Source organism: Ochotona curzoniae, unplaced genomic scaffold, assembly GCF_017591425.1.
Source record: "Ochotona curzoniae isolate NIBS_2020 unplaced genomic scaffold, NIBS_Ocur_1.0 contig_3819, whole genome shotgun sequence".
Taxonomy (NCBI): Eukaryota; Metazoa; Chordata; class Mammalia; order Lagomorpha; family Ochotonidae; genus Ochotona; species Ochotona curzoniae.
Window position 1 is genome coordinate 56670044 of NW_024466004.1, and position 20698 is coordinate 56690741.

At 43.7% G+C, this 20698-nt stretch overlaps 1 protein-coding gene across 2 annotated transcripts in view; it reads right to left on the reverse strand.

The window, feature by feature from the left end:
- Positions 1–14004: 14004 nt before the first annotated feature.
- Positions 14005–20698, reverse strand: part of SESN1 (sestrin 1) — an 86212-nt gene continuing 79518 nt past the window's right edge. For both annotated transcript variants that reach the window (XM_040983868.1, XM_040983869.1), the window contains exons 6-10: positions 19984–20131; positions 18958–19070; positions 17600–17790; positions 16279–16423; positions 14005–15173 (exon numbers count right to left, since the gene is read on the reverse strand). In XM_040983868.1, coding sequence (XP_040839802.1) covers positions 15087–15173; positions 16279–16423; positions 17600–17790; positions 18958–19070; positions 19984–20131 — 684 coding nt within the window. In that variant the 3' untranslated portion in view covers positions 14005–15086. The remainder of the gene's footprint in view (positions 15174–16278; positions 16424–17599; positions 17791–18957; positions 19071–19983; positions 20132–20698) is intronic.

Genomic DNA, 20698 nt, shown 5'->3' on the forward strand with positions numbered 1-20698 from the left:
TCATTCGTGTTGTGGCCGTCAAGGGCATTAGGGATGGGACTCCTTCCTTCCTTTTCTAGGCTCTATAATATTCCACTGTGCTTATGCACCTTATGTTCACGCATCTGTGGGCACTTGAGTTCCTTCCATTATCATGGCTGTTTTGTACAGTGTTGCCATGAATAGGAGCACAAGATCTCTTTCTGAGCCCTTTTATTTCTTGTGTATGTACTTGTATACCCAGAAGTAGTATATTACTGCTGTAGAACACTAACACCCTTATTTCGAGTGACTTGGATAAAAGAGATGTACAATCAAGCTGCTGGCCAACTTGGATCCCACTTATGAGGGCTGGACCCAGCCAACCAATCATTTCTCCAAGGCCCTGCCCCCTAACACTGCCCCTCGTGATTCAGTTTCCACATGAGAATTTGGTAGAGGGTGGGAGAGAAACACACAAACAATTAGACCACAGTACATTTTCATTATTAAGTTTCTTCCTAAGTTTTTTTTTTAACCAAATCAAAATTTTACAAGGAAATAAGCCATTATACATTTTGTTAAAAATGAAGATTCTAAAGTCTAACCTTCAAACCTGAGTCTTCTATATCATTAAGCTATTTAGAGTGGTTGGAGGCAGCACTCCCGGTCTCCCCGCGCCCAGCTGACATGACAGGGGGTTTGGTCCACTTTGGTGTCAAATCCCTCCATGGCCACCAACTGCTGCCAGCTGCCGTGGCAGTCCCGCGTGGTCATCTTATGGTTGAGAGTTTCTCTTGCAGCAGTGAGAGCCCCAACTGTTTTCCATAATCCAGCATTTAGTGATCCTAGGAGTTCTTTGAAGACCATGGCCAACCACCAGAAGGAACACCATGATCGGGGTCTTTACTGCTGCAGTCGGGGGCTTCCTAAAGGCCTGATTTCTAGAACTGCAAGGATGCTGGCCTGTATCAGCCAGGGCCTTCACAGGGGTTTTTTTCCTGCCCAGGGATAACTACAAGGTCAGTGATGTCAGCACAGAATCCTTGGGTCTGTACTTCAGCCATGGCTTCCTCTGGGTAGAGCTCCTCAGAACCCAAGCCTCCATTGTCCTTACTAAACTGGAAGGCATGAATCATGAGGCTGCCATCATAGCCCTGACTTCCCAGAGGCCAAGAGCAGCGCAGAAGGTTCTACTCGCTCCATGAGACAATTGTGCCCATTTCCCAGAACCTTTGTTCTCCTAGGGCCTCGGTTGCTAAAAGCCCAAGGAGAATTATGCTGACCTGGGTCCTTCATGGGAGTCACATGGTCTTTCTTCAGTCTGCAGATGTGCGGACATGAGGTAGCAGAGGTTGACAAAACGCTGTAATCTTCTGATGTGTCTGGCTTTGATTGCTGCTCGTCACCTGCCCAAGTTTGTTCCCCTCAGACTGCCAGGCATCCCTCCACTTGAGCTCCCATTATGCAGTCTGATCATTGCCCATGCTCTTCTCCCACACACTTTTCCTCCCTTTTCCATTTGTGCCATATAGTCTCTTCTGCATTGCCTTCCACAGATACTGTTGTGCACCTAAGCTTTTGATCAATTCTTAGAGTGGCTGGGGCCATTCTTGAGCACATGACAGCCAGGAGGAATAAAGGGTTCATGATTCAAAGACCTGGGTCAGTCATAGCCATGTCAGGTACACTCCCCACTGGAGGGAGGTCAACCAAGGGCCAAGGTTCTGGCTCAGCTTCCAAAGTGCTTTTTTATGCTGATGCAAACAGGATGAGTTTCTTAATTTCCTTCTTGGATCATTCATCCTTGAAGTCCACAGTTGCAATGAGGAGCTGGGGTTTCCTCTAGGGATTGAGACACTGGTGGGGACAGCTGCATCCCACAGCCAGGTGTCTGTATTTGATATTGGGCTCTGGCCCCCAGTTCCAGCTTACAAAGGCAAGCCCTGATGGGTAGAAAAATGTTGTATTTCTTAAAGAAATGCAACTGATTTTTGTGTATGGGTTTTATATTCCAAAACTTGGCTGAATTTGTGATTTTTTGTGTGTAATCTTTAGAAGTTTTCTACCATATAAGATGAAGTTATCTGCATACATAATGTAATTTGTCCTTTCCAATTTGAATACCTTTTCTTTATAGTAGAATTGCTCTATGACTCCCAATAGTGGGATTTAAGGATGTGGTGATGATCTTCTAGGAAAAGCTTCCAATCTCTCATCATTGAATGAACTTTTCATATAAGGCCTTTATTTTGTTGAGGTTGTTTCTTTCTACCCCTGGTTGCTGTTACCATAAATGTGTGTTGATTTTTTTTCTCAGATGCTTTCTCTTCACTGGTTTAGGTCATCAACTGACTATTTTTTTCTCCTTCATTTTGATATACTACTTTGGTTTTTGTGTATTGAACCATCTTTGCATTCCAGGAGTAGATCCCACTTGGGTTAGGATAGTTAAACCTTCTAAGGTGCTACTGAATCCTGTTTGCTAGTGTTTTGTTTAGAATTTCTGATCGATATTCATCAGGGATATTGGTTTGTAGATTTCTTGGCTTTGGTATGAGGGATATCTCCTGGAATGAGTTTGGAAGTGCTTGGTCTCTAACTTTTTGGAGAGTTTGAGGATGGGTGTCAGTTCTTTAAGAGTTGGTGAAATTCTCTGGTGAAGCCATTATAGACTGTTTTTTTTTTAAAATCTTTGTTGGGAAGTTTCTGAGTCGACCTCCTTACTGTTCAGATTATCTATTTCTTCATGGTTTCGATGTGGTAGATTTTGTGCATCTAGGTTATCTAGTTTGTTGGTGTATAAAGCACTCTCTTATAGTCAATTCCTATGACAACACTTATAATGTTCCTTTTTTTATTTCTGGTTTTTGCTGATGAATTTTCATTCCTTAGTTCATTTCTTTAAATTATTTATTTGAAAGATAGACACAGGGAGAGAGCACTTCCTTATACTGATTTACTTCTAAATGCTCACAGCAGCTAGAGCTGTGCCAGGGGAAGTCAGGAGCCCAGACCTCAATCCAGCTCTCCCAATTTGATGGTAAGGACCCCAGTACTTGAGCCATTCCCTGCTGCCTATCATGGTGCACCTTAGCAGGAAGCTGAAATTGGAAGTTGAGCCCAGCATGAACTCAGGCATCCCAACGTGGGATAGAGTTCCAAATGACGCATCCTTTGCTGCAGCAAGTGCCCATAGCTAGTTGATTTTTTTTCTTTTGTCTTCCTGTGAAAATATTTCTGTTTTAATCATTATTATTTCTTTCCTTCTGTTAACTTTGTTCCTTTTCTAGTTCCTTGAGATATGAAGTGAAGTTGTTGATTTAAGGTCTGTCTGCTTGAGTTTTCTTTGAAGATTTATTCATTTCTTTCTTTGAAAAGCAGAATGACAGAGAGGGGATGAGACAGAATGAGAGATCTTCCATATGCCTAGTGTGTATGTTGTAACCATATAGCTACAACAGCCAGGGCTGGGTCTGACCAAGAGCCAAAAACAGTTCCATAGAACTCCATCTAGGTATTGCACGTGGGCAGTAGGGGCTCAAGCACTGGAGCCAACATTTACACATGAGCAAGAAGCTGGTTCGGTGGCTTCAAGCACTGTGCCACAGTGTCATGCTCATTTCTTCTTTTCTCATGCAAGATCTTGTGGCTGCCAGCTTCCCTCCTAGCACTGCTTTCACTACCTCCGGTATGTTTTGCCGTGGTGTCTTTTTACTTGTCCTATTCCTGAAGGTATTTTCCAGTGTTCCTTGTCATTTCTTCTTTGAGGTTATCGGTTTTATTAAGAGTGTGTTGTTTAACTCCTATGTCATGTCACTCTGCAGAGGGCACTAGCTACTAGGGGGAAAGAAGAGATTTATTTTTTTACTCAGTTTCAGGAGTTTGCAATCCAAGATCAGGGAGGGGGCCCTTGTCGGTCTGGCACCTGTGAAGCAAGATGGATGGCAGAATGCAATGAAGAAAGCTCACACAATGAACTAGGAAACAGATGCCAGGAGCACCCTTTGCCATGAGGTTGCTCCTTATATAGCCATCACCATTCAGCCTTGGAACACCACTCTAAGAGCCTAATCAGTTGGGTCACTTTCCATGGCTCCACCTTCATTTTCATCCTCAGTCCATTAAGAATTGTTTGGTGGCCTGACATTCAGTTCTGTGAAGTGGTCCATGCACACTTTCAGAAGGATGTGTGTCCTGTTGTCCTTCAGTTCGGTGTTCTACAGTGCAGCTGAGTCCTCTGCTTCCTTAGTCATCTCATGTTGGTTTGTTCTATGCTTTTACCCCTAGTTGGAAACTGAAATCTGCTGTGATTGCTGTTTATGTCTTCACTTCTGTCAGCGTCTTCATATATGATTACGTAGGAGCTCTGCCGTGGGGTGCAAGTGTATTTATAATTGTTGAATGTTTCTGGTGAACTGACCCTTTGTATCATTGTATACTGATACAGCGAGTCCTCCTGTGGCATTTGTAGTAGTTTGGACTTGAGGTCTATTTTGTTCAGTGGTTAGTATAGCCACCCTACTCTCTCTTTTAGACTATGTGTATTCTTAGGTATAAGAGTAATTATCTTATGGTAAGCAGATGGTTGGATCCTGCTTCCTATTATACATTCAGGCAATCTGCATCTTTTTAGAAAATGTGTATTTATTTTTCCAGTCCACATCTATTAACACATATTCTGTCCACTTTTATTCAATGAAACAACTGAAAGCAAAGGGCTTGCTATTGCTGTTTTGTTTGTCTTGGAGATTTTGTTCTCTTATTGTCTCTCTTACTGTCACTCTTTGTACTTCAGTGATATGATATTTTACATATTTATTTATTTACTTACTTACTTGAAAGGTAGAGTTATAGTCAAAGGGAGAGACAGAGAGGAAGAGCTTCATCTGCTGGTTCACTCCCTAGATAGCTGCAATGGCTGGGGCTGGGCTAGGTAGGGCGAAGCCAGGAACTCCTGCCAGGACTCCCATATGGATAACAGGGGCCCAAGCTCTTGAGCCATCTTCTGCAGTTTTTGCAGGTGCATAGGGAGCTGGATAGGAAGTGGAACAACCAAGAGTTGAACCACTGCCCATATGGGGTACTAGCATTCCAGGCAATGGCTTCTCCCGCTGATGACAACAGTGGCCCCAAATTATATATATATAATGTGTGTGTAGAGACATGTTTTGATTACCTTTTTCTTTCTTACTGTATAGATTCTAGGAATATTTTCTTCATGGTTACTATGGGCATTATATAAAACATCAAAGTCAGTAATTATATAAAAATAATAGATTATTAATTAAAAAATTTTGATCTTTATAAATTCTGTACGTTGAACAGACTCATGAGTATTCTCATGCTTTTGTCTAATCCTATACAAGAATGAAAAGTGGGCAGATATGCATGCCCAAAGTTCAAGAATACAGCTTTCTGCATTTGCCCACGCATCTGCCTCTATCAGAATGCTTCACAGGGCCCGTCATTGGTCTGCAGTGCCTCTGTTTTCACTGAGGATTTTTTCTGCTTTTCTTGCAGACCTAGTCTAATGGTGATATTCTCACTCATCTTTTATTTGGGAAAGTCCCAATTGTTCCTGCTTTTGTGAAGCAGGACATTTTGTCAGACTTTGTATATTTGGTTGTCTTTTTCATTTGGCCGTTTGAACAGAGTGTCCTTTTGCCTTCTGTTCTACAGGGTTTGTCATGAGAAATCTGCTGATCATGTGACAGCAGCTCCCATGACATGAGGCATTGCCTCGCTTAACAGTTCTCAGGATTCTCAGAATTTACCTTTACTTTTATTCCTTATCATTTATCCGTTTATTTATTTGAAAGGCGAAGATACAGAGAGAGGATGGGTTTAGGGGTCCACACACTTGGGCTGTCCTCTGTTGCTTTCCCAGGCATGTTAGCAGGGAGTAGGATTAGAAGTGGAATAGCCAGGACTTCAAACAATGCCCATATGGGCTGCCAGCATCACACATGGCTGCTTTACCCTCTATGCCAAAACATCAGCCCATTTTTACTCTTAGCCATCTAATTACATTATGTCTCAGTGTAGACCTCCTTGGTTGTTTAAAATATTTTTTTGAGATTTGTACATTTTTGCAGGGTACAGTGAATTATTTCAGCATGTGTAGATAGCATAAACTGATCGCACTAGGTAACTAGCATTTCTATTTCCTCATCTTTTTAAAAGATTTATTTAAAATGTAGAGATAGAGAGATGAATGAGTGTCTGTTTTCTGTCTGCTGACTCACTCCCCAAATAGCCACAATGGCTGGGGTGAGCATGCAGCTCTGTCCAGGTCTCCCATGTGGAAGCATGGGCCTGCAGACTTGGGCTACCTTCTGCAGCTTTCCCAGGTCCATTAGCAGGGAGCTGGCTGTAAACAGAGAAGCTGGGACTTGAACATGTACTCCTAGATAGCATATTGGCAGTCCAAGCAGCATTATACCAGATGGCTTAATTTCTTTAAAATATATACCCAACAGTGGGGAAGCTGACTTCTACAGTAGATCAAGTTTGATTTATTTTTTTTTGAGGGACTTCCTCGCTGTTTTCCATGATTGTCACTCATTTGCATTCTTGCCCACAGTGTGTAAGGTTCCCTTTCTCCACAGTCTTGGCAACCTTTTTTTGTCTTTTTGATAATAGCCATGCTAACTGGAGGAAGATGATTTGTCATTGCAGTCTTGAGTTGCATTTCCCCAGAGGCCAGTAATATTGAACATTATTTTCATGTATTTTTTTGGCTGTTTGTATTTCTGCTTGTGAGAAACCTATATTTAGATCTTCTGCCATTTCTTTTATTCTTTAAAGATTTTTTTGTTATTGGAAAGGCAGATTTACAGAGAAGGAGAGACAGAAGGATCTTCCATCCGTTGGTTCACTCCCCAAGTGACCGCAATGGCTGGAGCTGAACAGATGTGAAGCCAGGAGCTTCCTCCAGGTCTCCCACATAGGTACAGGGTCCCAAGACTTTGGGCCATCATATACTGCTTTCTCAGGTCACAAGCAGGGAGCTTGATGGGAAGTGGAGCAGCCGGCCCATATCGGATCCTGGTGCATTCAAGGTAAGTATTTCACCACTGAGCCATCATGCTGCCCTTCCATTTTTTCCTCTTGCCATTTCTTGACTATACTGCTTTGTTGCTAAGTTTTTGAGTCCCTGTGAGTTCAGAACCAGGTTAGTAGTTTGCAGATACTTTTCTCCTGTTCTTTCAGTTATTTCTTTCTCTATTTATGTAGTTTTCTTTGCCATGATGTAATCCCATTTGTGTATTTCTATTCTTGGAGCCTGTACTTTTAGAGTCTTATTTTGTCAGTGCATGTGTGGATCTGCTTCTGAGAACTCTCTTGGTCTGTGTGTCCCTTTTGTGCCAGGGCTGTACTCTGTGGTATGCTTGAAGTCAGATATTTGATGCCTCCAGTTTGACTCTCTTTGTTCAAGGTTGCTTTAGCTATTCAGGGTCTTTTATGCTTCCAGATGGATCTTGGGTTTGTTTTCTCTAATTCTGGGAAGAATGTCAGTGGTAGGTTGATGGGGGATTGGGCTGAATGTAAACTGTTTTGGGTAATGTGGACATCCTTGTACTGTTAGTTCTTCCAGTCCATGAACATGGGAGATCTTTTCAGTTCTCTGTGTGTGTGGTATTCAGTGTCCTTCCTTAGTATTTTCTAATGTTCATTCTAAAGATCTTCTGCATCCTCGATGAAATTCATCCCAAGATATTTAGTGTTTTTTAGCTACTGTGAGTGGGACTGCTCTTAGCTATTTCTTTCTAAAGTCTATTATTGGTTTATACAAATGCCGTGGATTTGGGGGTGTTGATTTTGTAGCCTGCAGCTTCAGTGAATTAGTGTAATAGTTCTTCCATCTGTAGAATCAGATGATCTCTGTGAACAGGGGTCATTTTACTTCCCCCTTTCTTCTTTGTCTCCTTTATTCCTTTCTCTTGCCTGATTGCTCTACAACTCCCAGTGCTGTATTGAGGAAGAACGGGGAAAGTGAAAATCCTAGCCTGGTTCCAGATCTTAGGGGAAATATTTTCAAGTTTTCTCAATTATATGTGATGTTGGCTACGGGTTTAGTGTTTAAACAGATATTGATACATAGATACCTATGTATAGATGAATATACCTTTTAATATGTTGAGGGATGTTTCTTCTATACATAAGTTGTTCATAGTTTTTAATCACAAATGGATAAAGAATTTTATGGAATGCTTTCTCTGTTTAGATTATTATAACAATTTCTGTCCTTCATTCTGCTGGTGTGTTGTATTAAGTTTGCTGATTTGCATCCCTGGGATATATATCTACATGGTGCATGACTATTTAGATGTGCTATTGGATTTTTTTTTTAACAGAGTCATATTTTTTAGACTTATTTTGTTATTTTTATTAGAAAGTCAGATATACAGAGAGGAAGACAGAGAGAAAGATCCTACATTCAAGGATTCACTCCCCCAGTGGCTGCAACAGCCAGAGCTGCGCCTAACCGAAGCCAGGAGCTGGTGCCCCCTCAGGGTCTCCCACATGGGTGCAGGGTTCCAAAGCCTTTACTGTTTTCCCAGGCCACAAGCATGAAGTTGGATGGGAAGTGTGGCCACCGGGACTAGAACTGGTGCCCATATTAGATCCTGGTGCGTGCAAGACGAGGACTTTAGCCACTGGGCTACCACTCCAGGCCCTTGAATTTTTTTTAAAGAGAGAGGCCTGAGCCAGGTCAAAGCCAGAAGCTGAGAACTCAATCCAGATCTCCTACATGGGTGGCAGTACCTGTTATTTGAGCCATCTCTGCTGCCTCCCTCGGTCCACATTAGCAGGAAGTAGAACCAGATATTGAGTCAATATACATATCAATTCAGGGTCAACACAGGCATGTCTTAACTGGCATTTTCATTGCTAGAGCAAATTTCTGCCCCTAGTTTGTTAGATTTTGGTTTTTAGTTGTTTGAAAAGCAGGGAAGGGAAAGAGAGCAGGGACAGATTGATCAACTTGATCTCACATGCCACTGGTTCCCTTTCCAAATGCAAGGGCAGGATCTGGGAATGCCACCCAGGTCTCCCACAAGGGGGGCACAGATGTAGCTGCAGCCTCTTGAGGTGTACGTTAACAGGAGTTGGATCAGAAGCAGAGCCGGGACTTGAAGCTGCCACACTTAATACCCTCCCTCCCTCTCTCCCTCCAGGCTGATTGAGATCTTTCTTTTGCTCATCACGGTCTGTTGTGGAAGCTTTCTTTTTAAAATTTTTTAATTTTCTTTTTAATATTGTTCACGTAATTGAGGAGGATGCATGCTCTGTGGGCCTCTGGTTAGGGTCGGGAGAATGTCAGGTATAGAGGAAGGTGGGTGGGGCACATGTCACAGTTTTTGTTTTTTTGTTTTTTCTCCTGTGTCCACAGGGGAGGAGGGGAAGTGGGGGATTTCTCACTGTGTTTTTTCTGAGGAGGGGGGGGTCTTCATTTGCAAGGTCTTCAGTCCTGTCACGTCTTGTTTTCCCACTTTTCATGCAGCTGTCCACCAGTATCATCTTGTATTTCTTGTGTGCCGTTGCGGTCATTCTTGTGAATTATCAGGCATCTCATTTCTCTCCTTTGGAGTCTGTGCTTTGAGCAGTCTTGTGTCTTTGGGTGTTGGCTTGCTAAGCTGCATTGACTGTAGTCTCAGTTGGATGCTGTGGTATAGTTTCCCTGGATTACCTTCCATTATGACTGGTGGCTGTGGTCGTAAGGATGTGGGGCACTCTTCTCAGCCCCAGAACTGGGCCTTGGTGGTAGTTTCTGGGGTGCAGTGGGGTCAAGGTCACAGGGGTGCTGGCCCTCAGGCCACAGATCTGGGGTCACAGGAAACTGGAGTGAAGGTTGGCAGGAGAACTGATCCCTAGCAATGCCAACCCCAGCCTTCCAGTATGACATAAGTCTGACTTTGGCTTCCGCCCCAACCTCCAGACGGCTCCCCACTGAGTCATGCTGCTGGAGTATGGGACAAGGCTAAGTCACACCTGGAGCCTATGGCCTGCCAAGGCCATCCTGGCAGGAAGGCAGGGTGAGGGCCCATAGTGCTATGGGCTGCCTGCCATTGGATAGGCCTGAGGCCCAAGGTCAGTGCACCCAGCCAGCCACACATGCTTACCACTAGCCAGGAACTGAGTCCTATCCTGAGTCCTCAGTTTTCTTCTTGGCAACAGCACAGGGGCAGAGGACCGTTCGGAGCTGCCCAGTGTTGGGGTTTATCAACCCAGCAGCAAACTCCAAGGTAACGGTCGCCACGTTCATTCTGCTGCTTTAACCCTAAGTGGCCAGTGACTCTCATGCCTGAGTCTCCAGCTCCTGGAGTCTTGCTCCTCCACTGGGTGCCATTGTGGGAGGCATAGGAGACATTCTCTGGCTAAGGAGGACCTGAGGGTCCTGGTCCCAGGAACAGGGGCCATGGTGTCCTTTGTGGTCCTGTGGCAGGCCCAGTGCTGGTTTTAAGGTGTGCTGTCTGGACTCCACTTTGCTCTGGCTCCCAAGCAGGTGCAGCCTCTCTTTGCACCACACAGTGCCGTGCTGGGGCGCAGGGGTGGGTGATGGCGCAGACAGCTCAGCTCCTTCCTTCCTACTGCCTTCAGTGCTGCTTTTTTCCCTTACTGTCCTGAAACCAGATGTTGTGTTCTCCCACCTGGCTCGCTTACTCAGCACATGTAAAGGTGAATAATGTGTGAATGGCCTTGCAAGGTGGTATCTGTGGGGGAGCAGCAGGGAACATCTGGGCTACTCACTCTCCACTTTGATGGTCTGTCCTGCTTACAAGTGAATTGGGCTTCATGAATTACTATATCTGCTTCTGTCTTCAAATTTAGGACATGTCTGGCTATTGTTTTAAAATAGATTTATTCATTTGAAAGGCAGAGGGGGGAGCAGGGAGAGGTAGAGAGAAAGCTTCCATCTGGTACTGCTCCTCAAGTGGTTGCAACTGGACCAGGCTGAAAGCAGGATCCAGGAAGTCCATCCTGGGTCTCCCATTTGGGTAAGCACTTGGACCATCTTCCACCGCTTTCCCAGGCATATTTGCAGGGAGCTGGAGTCAAAGTAGAGGAGCCAGGATTGGACTCCAGTTATGAGATACTGGTGAAGCAAACAACCTAATCCAATACATCATGACACCACTCCCACCACTGTGGGTTTTTTCTTTTTTTTAATCTGTAGCTCGTTTTGTTCCTCTTCTAGAACATTCCATAAGGTCCAGATGTACTTGGTGAGACTCCATACTTCTCTTGAACCTCTTCACTTTTCATTCTTGTTTCTTTGCTCTGACCTGATTTGCAGTGGCCTGTCTGCAGTTTGCTGGTTCTTTCTTCTGGGGAAGTCTGCTGATGGATCCCTCTTGTGAATACTTTCCATTCAGTTTTGAGTTTTCAACTCAATAAGTAGCTGCTGTTTTAGTGTCTTTATGATGTTCTTATTTTGCACTTTTTTTTTTCAGACTTCATTAGATTGTCTTTGTTGTCTTAGCTGGTTGAGCATTGCCAAGCTGGGTTAAATGCCTCACCACGGTGACTCAGAGGTCTTCAATTCCTTCAATTAGTTTCTGGGTACTTTGTTCCTGCAGTTGGGCCACATGGCCCATTCCTTTGTAGGCCTACCATCTTCCATTGAGATTTGGGCATGTGCAAAAGCAGCCAGCTCACCTCAGTCTGCTGATTGGCTTTGTGTCTGCAGAGACTTGACCTAATGAGTTTGGAAATTCTAGACCTTGTTAGTATTCTTCTGGGCGATGTCATCTCCAGGCCTGTGTGTTTCTGTTCTGGAGCCTGTTTTTCATGCTATTTTCCCATGATCTTTTTGAAGTATATTTGACTATGGCTTCCCTTAATGGCCTTGATTCCACTAAGGAGCTCACTCTGGCTGCCGGTCAGGAGCTGTTCAACTACCCTTTGTAGACCTCTGTCCTTGTTTGCTCCCCAATACTGCCTGTAGGACTAAACACTCCAGCCTGGTCTGATGAGCCTGCACACAGCAGCCTCCTGCTGGCATCCAAACCGTGCCACCACTCCCACTGGTACTCCTGGGTCATGGAAGACAGGAAATCCCACAGGCTGCTCCCAGACAAGCCAGAACCTATATGTATTTTTATTTTGCTTCCTCAAAGGAGCAGCTGGGAGTTGGGATGAGTCCCCCCACTCACTAGATTGTGTTAGGTATAGCGAGCCAAATGCCCTGAACTTTCCTGCCCTCTTCTTGCAGCTTCCTGCTGGTTCTGCCTTAGGCCCAGGACTGTGGTCTCCCAATTGGCTTCTAGTTCTTACAGAGGCACCTGGGTCCATGGAAGATGAGGACAGAGTTTGCTAGTCTGCCATCTTGCTGATGTAACTCCCCATCTCCCTGAATTTTACTATCTCCCGACAGCCCCAATCACCAATATGCTAGTCAGTGCTCAGACTATCTTGTTGATGGAAGACACGGTTGTCAAGCTGTGGTAACCTATTGCTTATCTGTTGACAGAACCAAAAAGTATTCAAAACTGATTTGGAATAACTAAAAATAACTAAACTCTCAGAAGAATAAACACTCCTTCACTTTGTGAAGTTGTATCTAAACAATTGGGAAAAAAGATAGGTTTGGAACTTAATCTAGAAATATTTTCAGGATTCTTTTAGATAACATTCTTCCTCTGAACAGAGAGGCTTCTGACATCACTTTAGAGCATTCTGTCTTTCCCAGTTATTTTGGAAACTGTTTCAAGAGATTACACAGTGACAGTAGAAATCCTGAATGTTGACTTTTGAGAAAACATTCAGAGTAACAGGAAACACCTGTTGCATGGGAGGCACTGAAACATCAGCTTTGTATCCCATACACTTCAAGTATAAACACCCTTTGTTACTCATTGAAATTCTCATTTCAACTTCGGCTTTCTCAGTGATTGCAGGCATTAGTGAAACAAGACCGCAATCTATTAAGCTTGTCTTGTGATCAATCTGCTGGTTGGAATCTCTTACTAGAAACCGTGTATTTTCTAGGCAACATATGGAGAATAAAGGGTGGAAGGAGGAATGCAATTTGAAGTCTGTCCAGTACTAAGTTATTTGTTGGGCTCACCCGCCTGCCTTTGGTGGGATAATCTGGCAGCAATGGCATGCTGCAATTCAGTGTGTAGGACCATGCATCTACTACTGCTGGCCAACAAGACACAGATTTCTTTAAATATAACCAAGATGATATTCTGTTACCAAGGTGATAGTTTGGTCCTCTCCCTAGGCTATCCTACACAGGCTAAGCGTGGCCCCCAGATTCATGCATAGTTGCAACCTTGATTCTTTCTTGCAGCAGTGTTAGGAAAGGGGCTTAAGAAGGAGGTGCCAGGGTCATAGGTTAACTGTTTTTGTGGGAATATGAGCTGTCCCCTGGGCTTTGGGCACCTCTCTGTCTACCACGGATTTCCTTTTTTTTTTTTTTTTTTTACTGGAGTTGAACTGGCACACACCCACCACAAGAGGTAGCTGCTGGGTCTTGGACTTTGTAGCCTCTAGACTGAGCCAAAATAAACCACATTTCTTTGTAAATTACCACATCTCAAGGAATCTGTTATAGCAACAGAAATCAGGCTAACATAGCAGCCATGAGGGCAAACATCTCCTCAAAACTGTGCCTACACACTCATAAGTAGGTGGACACCACACCTGAGCTCAAGATTGACTTAGCTGTGAATGTAATTGAAGCCGATGTAGTAACTATGTCTAGTAGTTTGACAGTGTCATTTTCTAAATTCTATAGTCTCTCCCCAATGAGTCTTTGTTTCTAATAAAGCTCAATTATAATTCTTAAGGTTTTTTTTTTTTCTTAAAGGCACAGGAATGGGTCTGTTGTAGTCATTTCCAAGACAAAAATGGTCTCAGGTAAGCTCCTGAACAAGGTGGCCCTCTGTGTGTCTTAAGTACAGTTGCTGGAGTCCTGCTTTTTACGAGCTGTCTCTGAAGACAGCAGTGCGTGTGAAACAAGGCAAACTCGCTACTGCTTCTAAGTGTGAGGGCCGAAACTTCCTAAGAGACTGAGACAGCAAACGAAACTGGAGAAAAATTATTCTTTATTGAAAAATACTGATAATACTGACTTCAAAAGCATTTCACGTTTCCAGAATACAAAGTACTTAATACATTTTTTCCAAACCTGTATTTCAAACAAAGTTAGCATTGTTTTTGTAAATCAATTTGATAACCTGACTAAAAATATTTTCCAGCTTTAGTTTTTCAGGAGCTGCACACCCTTTGAAGCAGTGGCCCACCAGGTGGGCAGGGGCAGAGGGGTGCTGTGCCCTGGGGCTGTGCAGCAGTCTACAGGAATGTTCCCCACCAGGGTGGTGCCAGAAACATAGCTCCTGCCTGAAGCAGCACCCCTTCAGTGTCAGAGAACCCCATAGGCCAGCCGAACACAAGACAGCCAGTTTTTCTTAGAGTGCACATACTTTAAGATTACTGTTCTGAACATCTTAAAGAATGCTGCTGTAATTTAGTTATCATTCAATAACTCTGAATTAAAACTTTAAAGAACTGTTACCATCAAAATGGTCTTTGCTGAGCAGTAATAATTCTAGCTTTTTTTTTAGATGCAAAAAAATATTAACAGATCTGCAAGTTTAATTTGAAACCACACAAATTATGTATGAAGGCTCAGATAGTAGCAGTGTTCATGTCTATTACTAATAGCTTAACTGGAACAGCCATCTGTTCATTCCACCAGCCAGAATAGCAGCACCAAGGTCTTCTAGAATTCTTTATACATAAAGCTTCCGTCATGATCCAAGTCCCTTTCTTCACATGCTCCAATTCTTGTGATTTGACGTAGAAGCATCAGGGTCTGGAGAGTTACTGCTGGCTGCATTACAGCAGCTGTACAGCATCTTGTACTGTCAGGAAGCAAAACACTGGCAGCAGCAGCTCTTCTTCACAGCTCTGCACTTGAAGCTGCCTAGCGCTCACTGCTCGCACTGGCAGTGGTATATTTCCACAGTAAAATAGCAGAAACTAAAAGAATCGTGGCACAATGGGTTTCTTAATTCTTTATCTACCATTGGTCCTGGGGACGTGGCACTTTCCCCTTGAAGATACCTCAGTTGATCATTTCCAGAATAATCTTCAGTGGAGGAAAGGCTTCAGGTCATATAGCGTGTGATGGCTCTTAGAGCATAAAGGAGTTCTGCTTGCATCCTAGCTTCTATAAGAAGCAGATTAACATGAACCTGAACATGAAATACAACAGCATGTGAGGGTGGGTGGAGGCACAGTCACAGTGCATCTAATGAACATACAGATAACAGCACGGGTGGTTCCCCAGTATCCATAACTGGTCCCAGTACCCTCTGCAGACAGGGACATCTGTAGCTGCTCACCTCTCTTGTATGGGCTAGACAGGGACTCCCCACCCATTCTCTGTAATGTCATTCTGCCTCTAGCTTACTCCTAACAGAACGGTTTTTGATAAAATTCATGGAAGATGGGTATTCTGAAGAAACCTTGTAGTTTGCAGAAAATTTTGCTCCAGATGAACTTCTGATTAGTTCCACCACTTTTCCAGGTACCCTTGTCCAGTGTAAATCCCATATAAATACTTGTCATGCTATATTGCTTAGGGACTAGTGCAAAGAGTCCGCACGTGTCCAGTGGTTGACACTGCGGCCAGCTGGATGGTCTCCCTGCGGAAAGAGGGGGCTGACTGTGCTTTCTGTGTCCTATACACTAGCTTGGGCATCTTTGATCTCTCAAAACAAAATCTGTCTGCTGTTCTTTCTGGTGGATGATCTGAGCCTTCATTCCCATCAGTTCCCTCTCTTGGGAGACTGGTGACACTACTTTGTGACAACAGCAGCTTTCCCGCCGAATCATCCTTCACTCATTTCTACAAAGGCACTTCAAAGAGATCAGAGCTTTTTGATTCTACTAGGTAACTTTCAGAATGAAAAGAAGTTTATTTTGGAGCAAAGCAAATTCTGAAATCCATCTATAGTTTCTCCATGAATTTTTCTGAAGAAAACTCCCCCCCTCCCCAATTAAATGGATGGACTGCAAAATATTTCTGCACCAAAATAAATACCTGTTAACTATGTTTCCCACAAACTTGTTGTGGCATCTAGGGAGTAAGCCAGCAGATGGAAAAGTCTGTCCATCTGCCTTTTAAAGCAATTAAAAATTCTATAGCAAAGCAGTCTTTCTCCTGAATAGCAGCTCTTAGAGGATAGAGGCAGCGGACAGACTACTCCCTTGCAGGGGTAAAGTGAGAGCCACTGTTAGGTGGAGGGGGAGCAAGACTCAGGGCTAAGTCAGAGTAAACAAGCCACAGGCAGGTACCTTCTCAGAGTGCTTGAACTGCCTCCAGAAGCTGTCATACATTCTTTTGGTAACCTTTTCAGGAGTGCAAACAACAGTTTTGATATAAACTTTAAAGCTACGATCCAAAAGCTGGTTAATTTCACCATAGTCATAGTCGTCATATCTGTTAAAACACAAAGTGGAAAGAACAAGGTTTTCACTGTCTGTCTTCTGGTGTATTGTCTGTTTTCTTCCAGTAAGAGTATATGTGTTAGAGCAAAGGCTGTTTCCTTGTCCTTCTCTGCGTAGGCAGTGATTGCCAACAAGGACACAGCTTCCCAGTGTTTAAGTAGGGGTGGAAAGTGAGTGGGAAGTGCCCGAACAAACCGCTGCTGAAGGCTGACTTGCTGGCCACCTTGGCAGTAGTGTGTATTCACATCATGTGCTAGCAGCCACACTGATGAACAGATTCTGAAAACAGAGCTTAGGATTACTGCTGTAAGAAATTAGCAAATTATTTATTGCTTTGATAATTACCTACTATAAAAGAGTTGGCCAATTCATTGTTTTCAGGAGTTTCTGGGGTCAGAGGAGGAAACATTCTCAGGCAGGGCGTGCTGGCCTGTGCATGAGCTCGACATCGACACTCAGGAGTGGCTGCCCTGCTTTAAGCCAGGTCCCTCACTGGGTTGCCTATGGAATTTGTCAGTGGAAAAGGGGGGTGAGGGGAGGTCCTTGCACAGCTGGCCCTACAACCATTCTGGGGACTGAGAAGTCCTGCCATTGATGATGGAAATCAATTTCCAATTGGTCCAATGTGCCTGTAGTGCTGCAGCAGTTTAGAGTGGGTTAAATGGAATTTGTAGAGTTTGGCCAGAGTCACTGATGAAATGAACAGCAAGAACAGCTTGCATTTTTGTAGCAAAGAAAACTGAACAGAAAGCAGTGCAGCAAGGAGCTCGGGTACACGAGAAAGGGATCCTGCTGTATTTTCTTAGGTAACATGTGGCTGAGCATGAGCACCTACCAGGGCAGACATGAAGCACTGCACTGGGATGGGAGAGCTGAGGGGATATGAGCACACCACTCAACATGCACAGTCTCAGATCTGGTGCGGACAATCTTTGCTGGGCTGCTTGCCTAGAGATGGCAACTGTAACTCTTGTCTCTGTCCCTAACACTCTGTGCTGCCCAGCCAGGAGACAGAAAAACAACTCAGCTGCAGTGGAGTGGTTCTGTTAAGCCTAAGAAACAAAAAATAAGTTCCTGGGGAAGGGGTGGTGGTGGGCTTCTGTTGAAGAGTGTGTTATACATGCCTAGAGAAGAGTAGCTCTTTATAAACATAAGGAAATAGACTAACCTTATTCCAAACATGCAGTGAATATAGTTCCAAATAGCCCGTCTGAGCATTGAGGTATCAACATCTTTGTGCATTGCCATTGTGTTGTAAGTAAGATTGTAAGCGATGTGAAATTTTTCATCAATCAACTGTCCCACATCAGGATAAAGACGATTTACCAGAGAATACCCGTGGTCTTCCCAGCAATAGTCCTGAACACAGGGGTAGGAACACATGGGAGTGAGCAGAAGGTGCCAGGTACAGTCAAGCCCTCCCTGCAGAACGAGGCTTCCCTACTCCGACCTTCCCATGCAATCCTGTCCACATACAGCAACACAGGGAAGATTACAGTTACAAAAAGCTGAAAAACCAGAGGGGGCCTCTCAAACCCAGTGTAATGACTGCAGAATCCGCTGCCAGCAGAGCTCCATTGCAAGAGCCCTCTCTTCTTTTCCCATTACTAGAGCCATTCAAATGGTCCTCCGATTTTTTGAATCTAGTTCAACCCATCCATCGCTTATTCCTTCTTGTCTAACTTAGAGCCTTTTTCAGTGAGTCTCTTCTTGCATAAAATCTCACCTGTTTTCACCTCAAAGAAAATGTAGTAGATTCTGACATTACTCTGCTTAATTTCTTAAAATATCTATGGCATTGTCAAAATCTACAAAAAGATACCTCACATTAAGGCACGCCTGATGTCAAACTCCTTTAGCACTACTAGGGCAGCGGGGTTCCCTGAATTTCTCAGGAGCCCTGCTACTCTTTCTCATCCCCCTTCTCACTCTATTCTTCATCCTAAATTCAGTCATTGCCTATATTCTCCTTTGCTTATGATGCCCTGTGTTCTGACCACCCAAACCGCAACCTTCCTCTGTAAAATTTCTGACCTGTACTATCTCTTCAATTTCTGATCTACTATATTTCATCAGCACAGTTAAACTATTAAGGACAAATATTCCATAACATCCTTGTGCCTAAGTTTTGTCCCTCTTAAATAGCATCTTAGTTACTTAAACAGAACGTGATAGTTCTCAAATGTTATAATTCCGGAAAACTGTTTATTTAAATTGGTCTCTAGCAATATTTACCTAAAAATACTTAGGCAAAAATCCCTGAAGGCATATATTCAAACTACAGTATGATTCTAATGATAGACTGGAAGTAGTCTTACAAAACTGGGGCACAGAGACTAGATAAATATTTGCTATTTAACTGATGGGTCACAATCCGTATTCTCCAACTAGAGGGCACAGCAACTGCTATCCTTGAGGTACTTCCTGCAAGGCAGCACAGCCCAAGTCTAGATGGTTCTTCCTTACTTGAAGCCCAATGGGGCCACTTTTAATCAGTCATGCTTATACAAAGACTTGTAGCTCTACCTGGACCCGAAATGTTGGAACGTGCATCCCATGTCGTGAGAAATCCTTATAGCCGTAACTAGTGTCCTCAAAGTGACGAGACACGTCTCTTGCCGGTGTAACTTCTTCATCATCTGCAATGATAATCAACCCATTGAAAGCTTTTCCATAACAGATGCTAATTAAAATCTGTCTTGCCCATAACAGGTATAAATAGGATGAGCCCTTCTCTGACACTGAGGAACCGATACCGGCCAAAACAGTCTGGAAAGTATAGAAAGAAATAGCTCACTTGTCAGTCAACAGTGCACTAAGAGGAGAGGCACTGTTATTAAATCAACACTGAGAGCCTCCACCGCTCCCTTCCAGCTCTGACAGATGTTCAGGAGTAGGAACACCTTAATGGCTGATCCTGCTAAGATCAGCTGTGCTTCAAACCCGGATGTGTGATGCTGTTTCCTTGAATGTTCATGCTACATGATGCACAGTAAGATCACAGACAGCAGCCCTACGAGGAAGGTAACCTTTTGACGGTGCTTGCTGCACCGCCTCCGTGCCCTTCTGGACCGTCGTCATGTCTAGGAGCTGAGAAGACTGCTTTCGTAAAGACAGCATTATTTCCGACTTCAAATGTTCAGGCACAGACGGAAACAAAAACCTTTCCTCAAGGAAAAAACAAGCTCACTCCCAACTTCTATAGAGAAGCCTAACACAGAGGAACCTAACATGGCTTGGGGGAAAATGGTGCTTTTAACAGTTATACTCTTTGCTTCTATTATTGTTAAAATATATTGGGAGATAATTTATGAACTTTTTTTCTTTCTAAAAAATCTTGTGGCCTATATACAGATAAGGGTTTTAAATAATTCAAGTCACTGGTAACTTACTAGTTTTTTTCAGAATCATAGAATTTTAAAGCTGAATGCCATCTAGGGGCTTTATGAACTGATTCTCTTCATATTAAAGCAAAGCATGAACACTGACATTTTTGGATTGAGTTTGGCACCAGCACCCAAGCCCTGTTGGCTATGTAATGGCTGCTGTTACCTGAGGAGAAGACAAACATGCTCTCTCTCTTTTCTATTTCGAAACGCGAGGCCATCTCTTCTTGGCTTGCTTCTTCTTCATCACGACATTCCTGTAACTGCTTCATCTTTTCCATGAGGGCTTCAACTTCAAAGAAGGAATCACTTACCTAAAAAGAAAGCACAATGTTATAGAGGGCAGACACAGGTTGAAACTGATGGGTATATTATCAAGCCTTGCTCATAGAAATTATCTTATAAAATGGAGAAAACATTTTCTTATAATTGAAAAACTTGATTTTTCTCTATTTGAAAAGCAAAGATACAGAAACAGGCACAGATCTGGTATTTGGAGGTTCACTGCCCAAATGTCCACCAGCAGTCATGGCTGGGCCAGGCAGAAGCCAGGAATCCAAAGACTTGGGCTACCACCTGCTGCCTCCTGGAGTGCACATTAACAGGAAGCAGGCTGGGACACACACCAAGCACTGCAACAGAAAATGGGGGCACCCCACATGAGAGCTTTACGACTGTGCCACACATCTGATTTTCATGTATATGAATTAAAAATAACAATTACCTTAGCTTGTCTGGGGCCTGCATTGTGATGTGGGTAAAGCCACTGCCCACAACACTGACATCCCGCATGGGTACCATTCTGTGTCCCAGTTCCTCCACTTCTGAGCCAGCTCTCTGCAGATGGCCTGCATGTTTGGCCAACGGCCACCCACACGGGA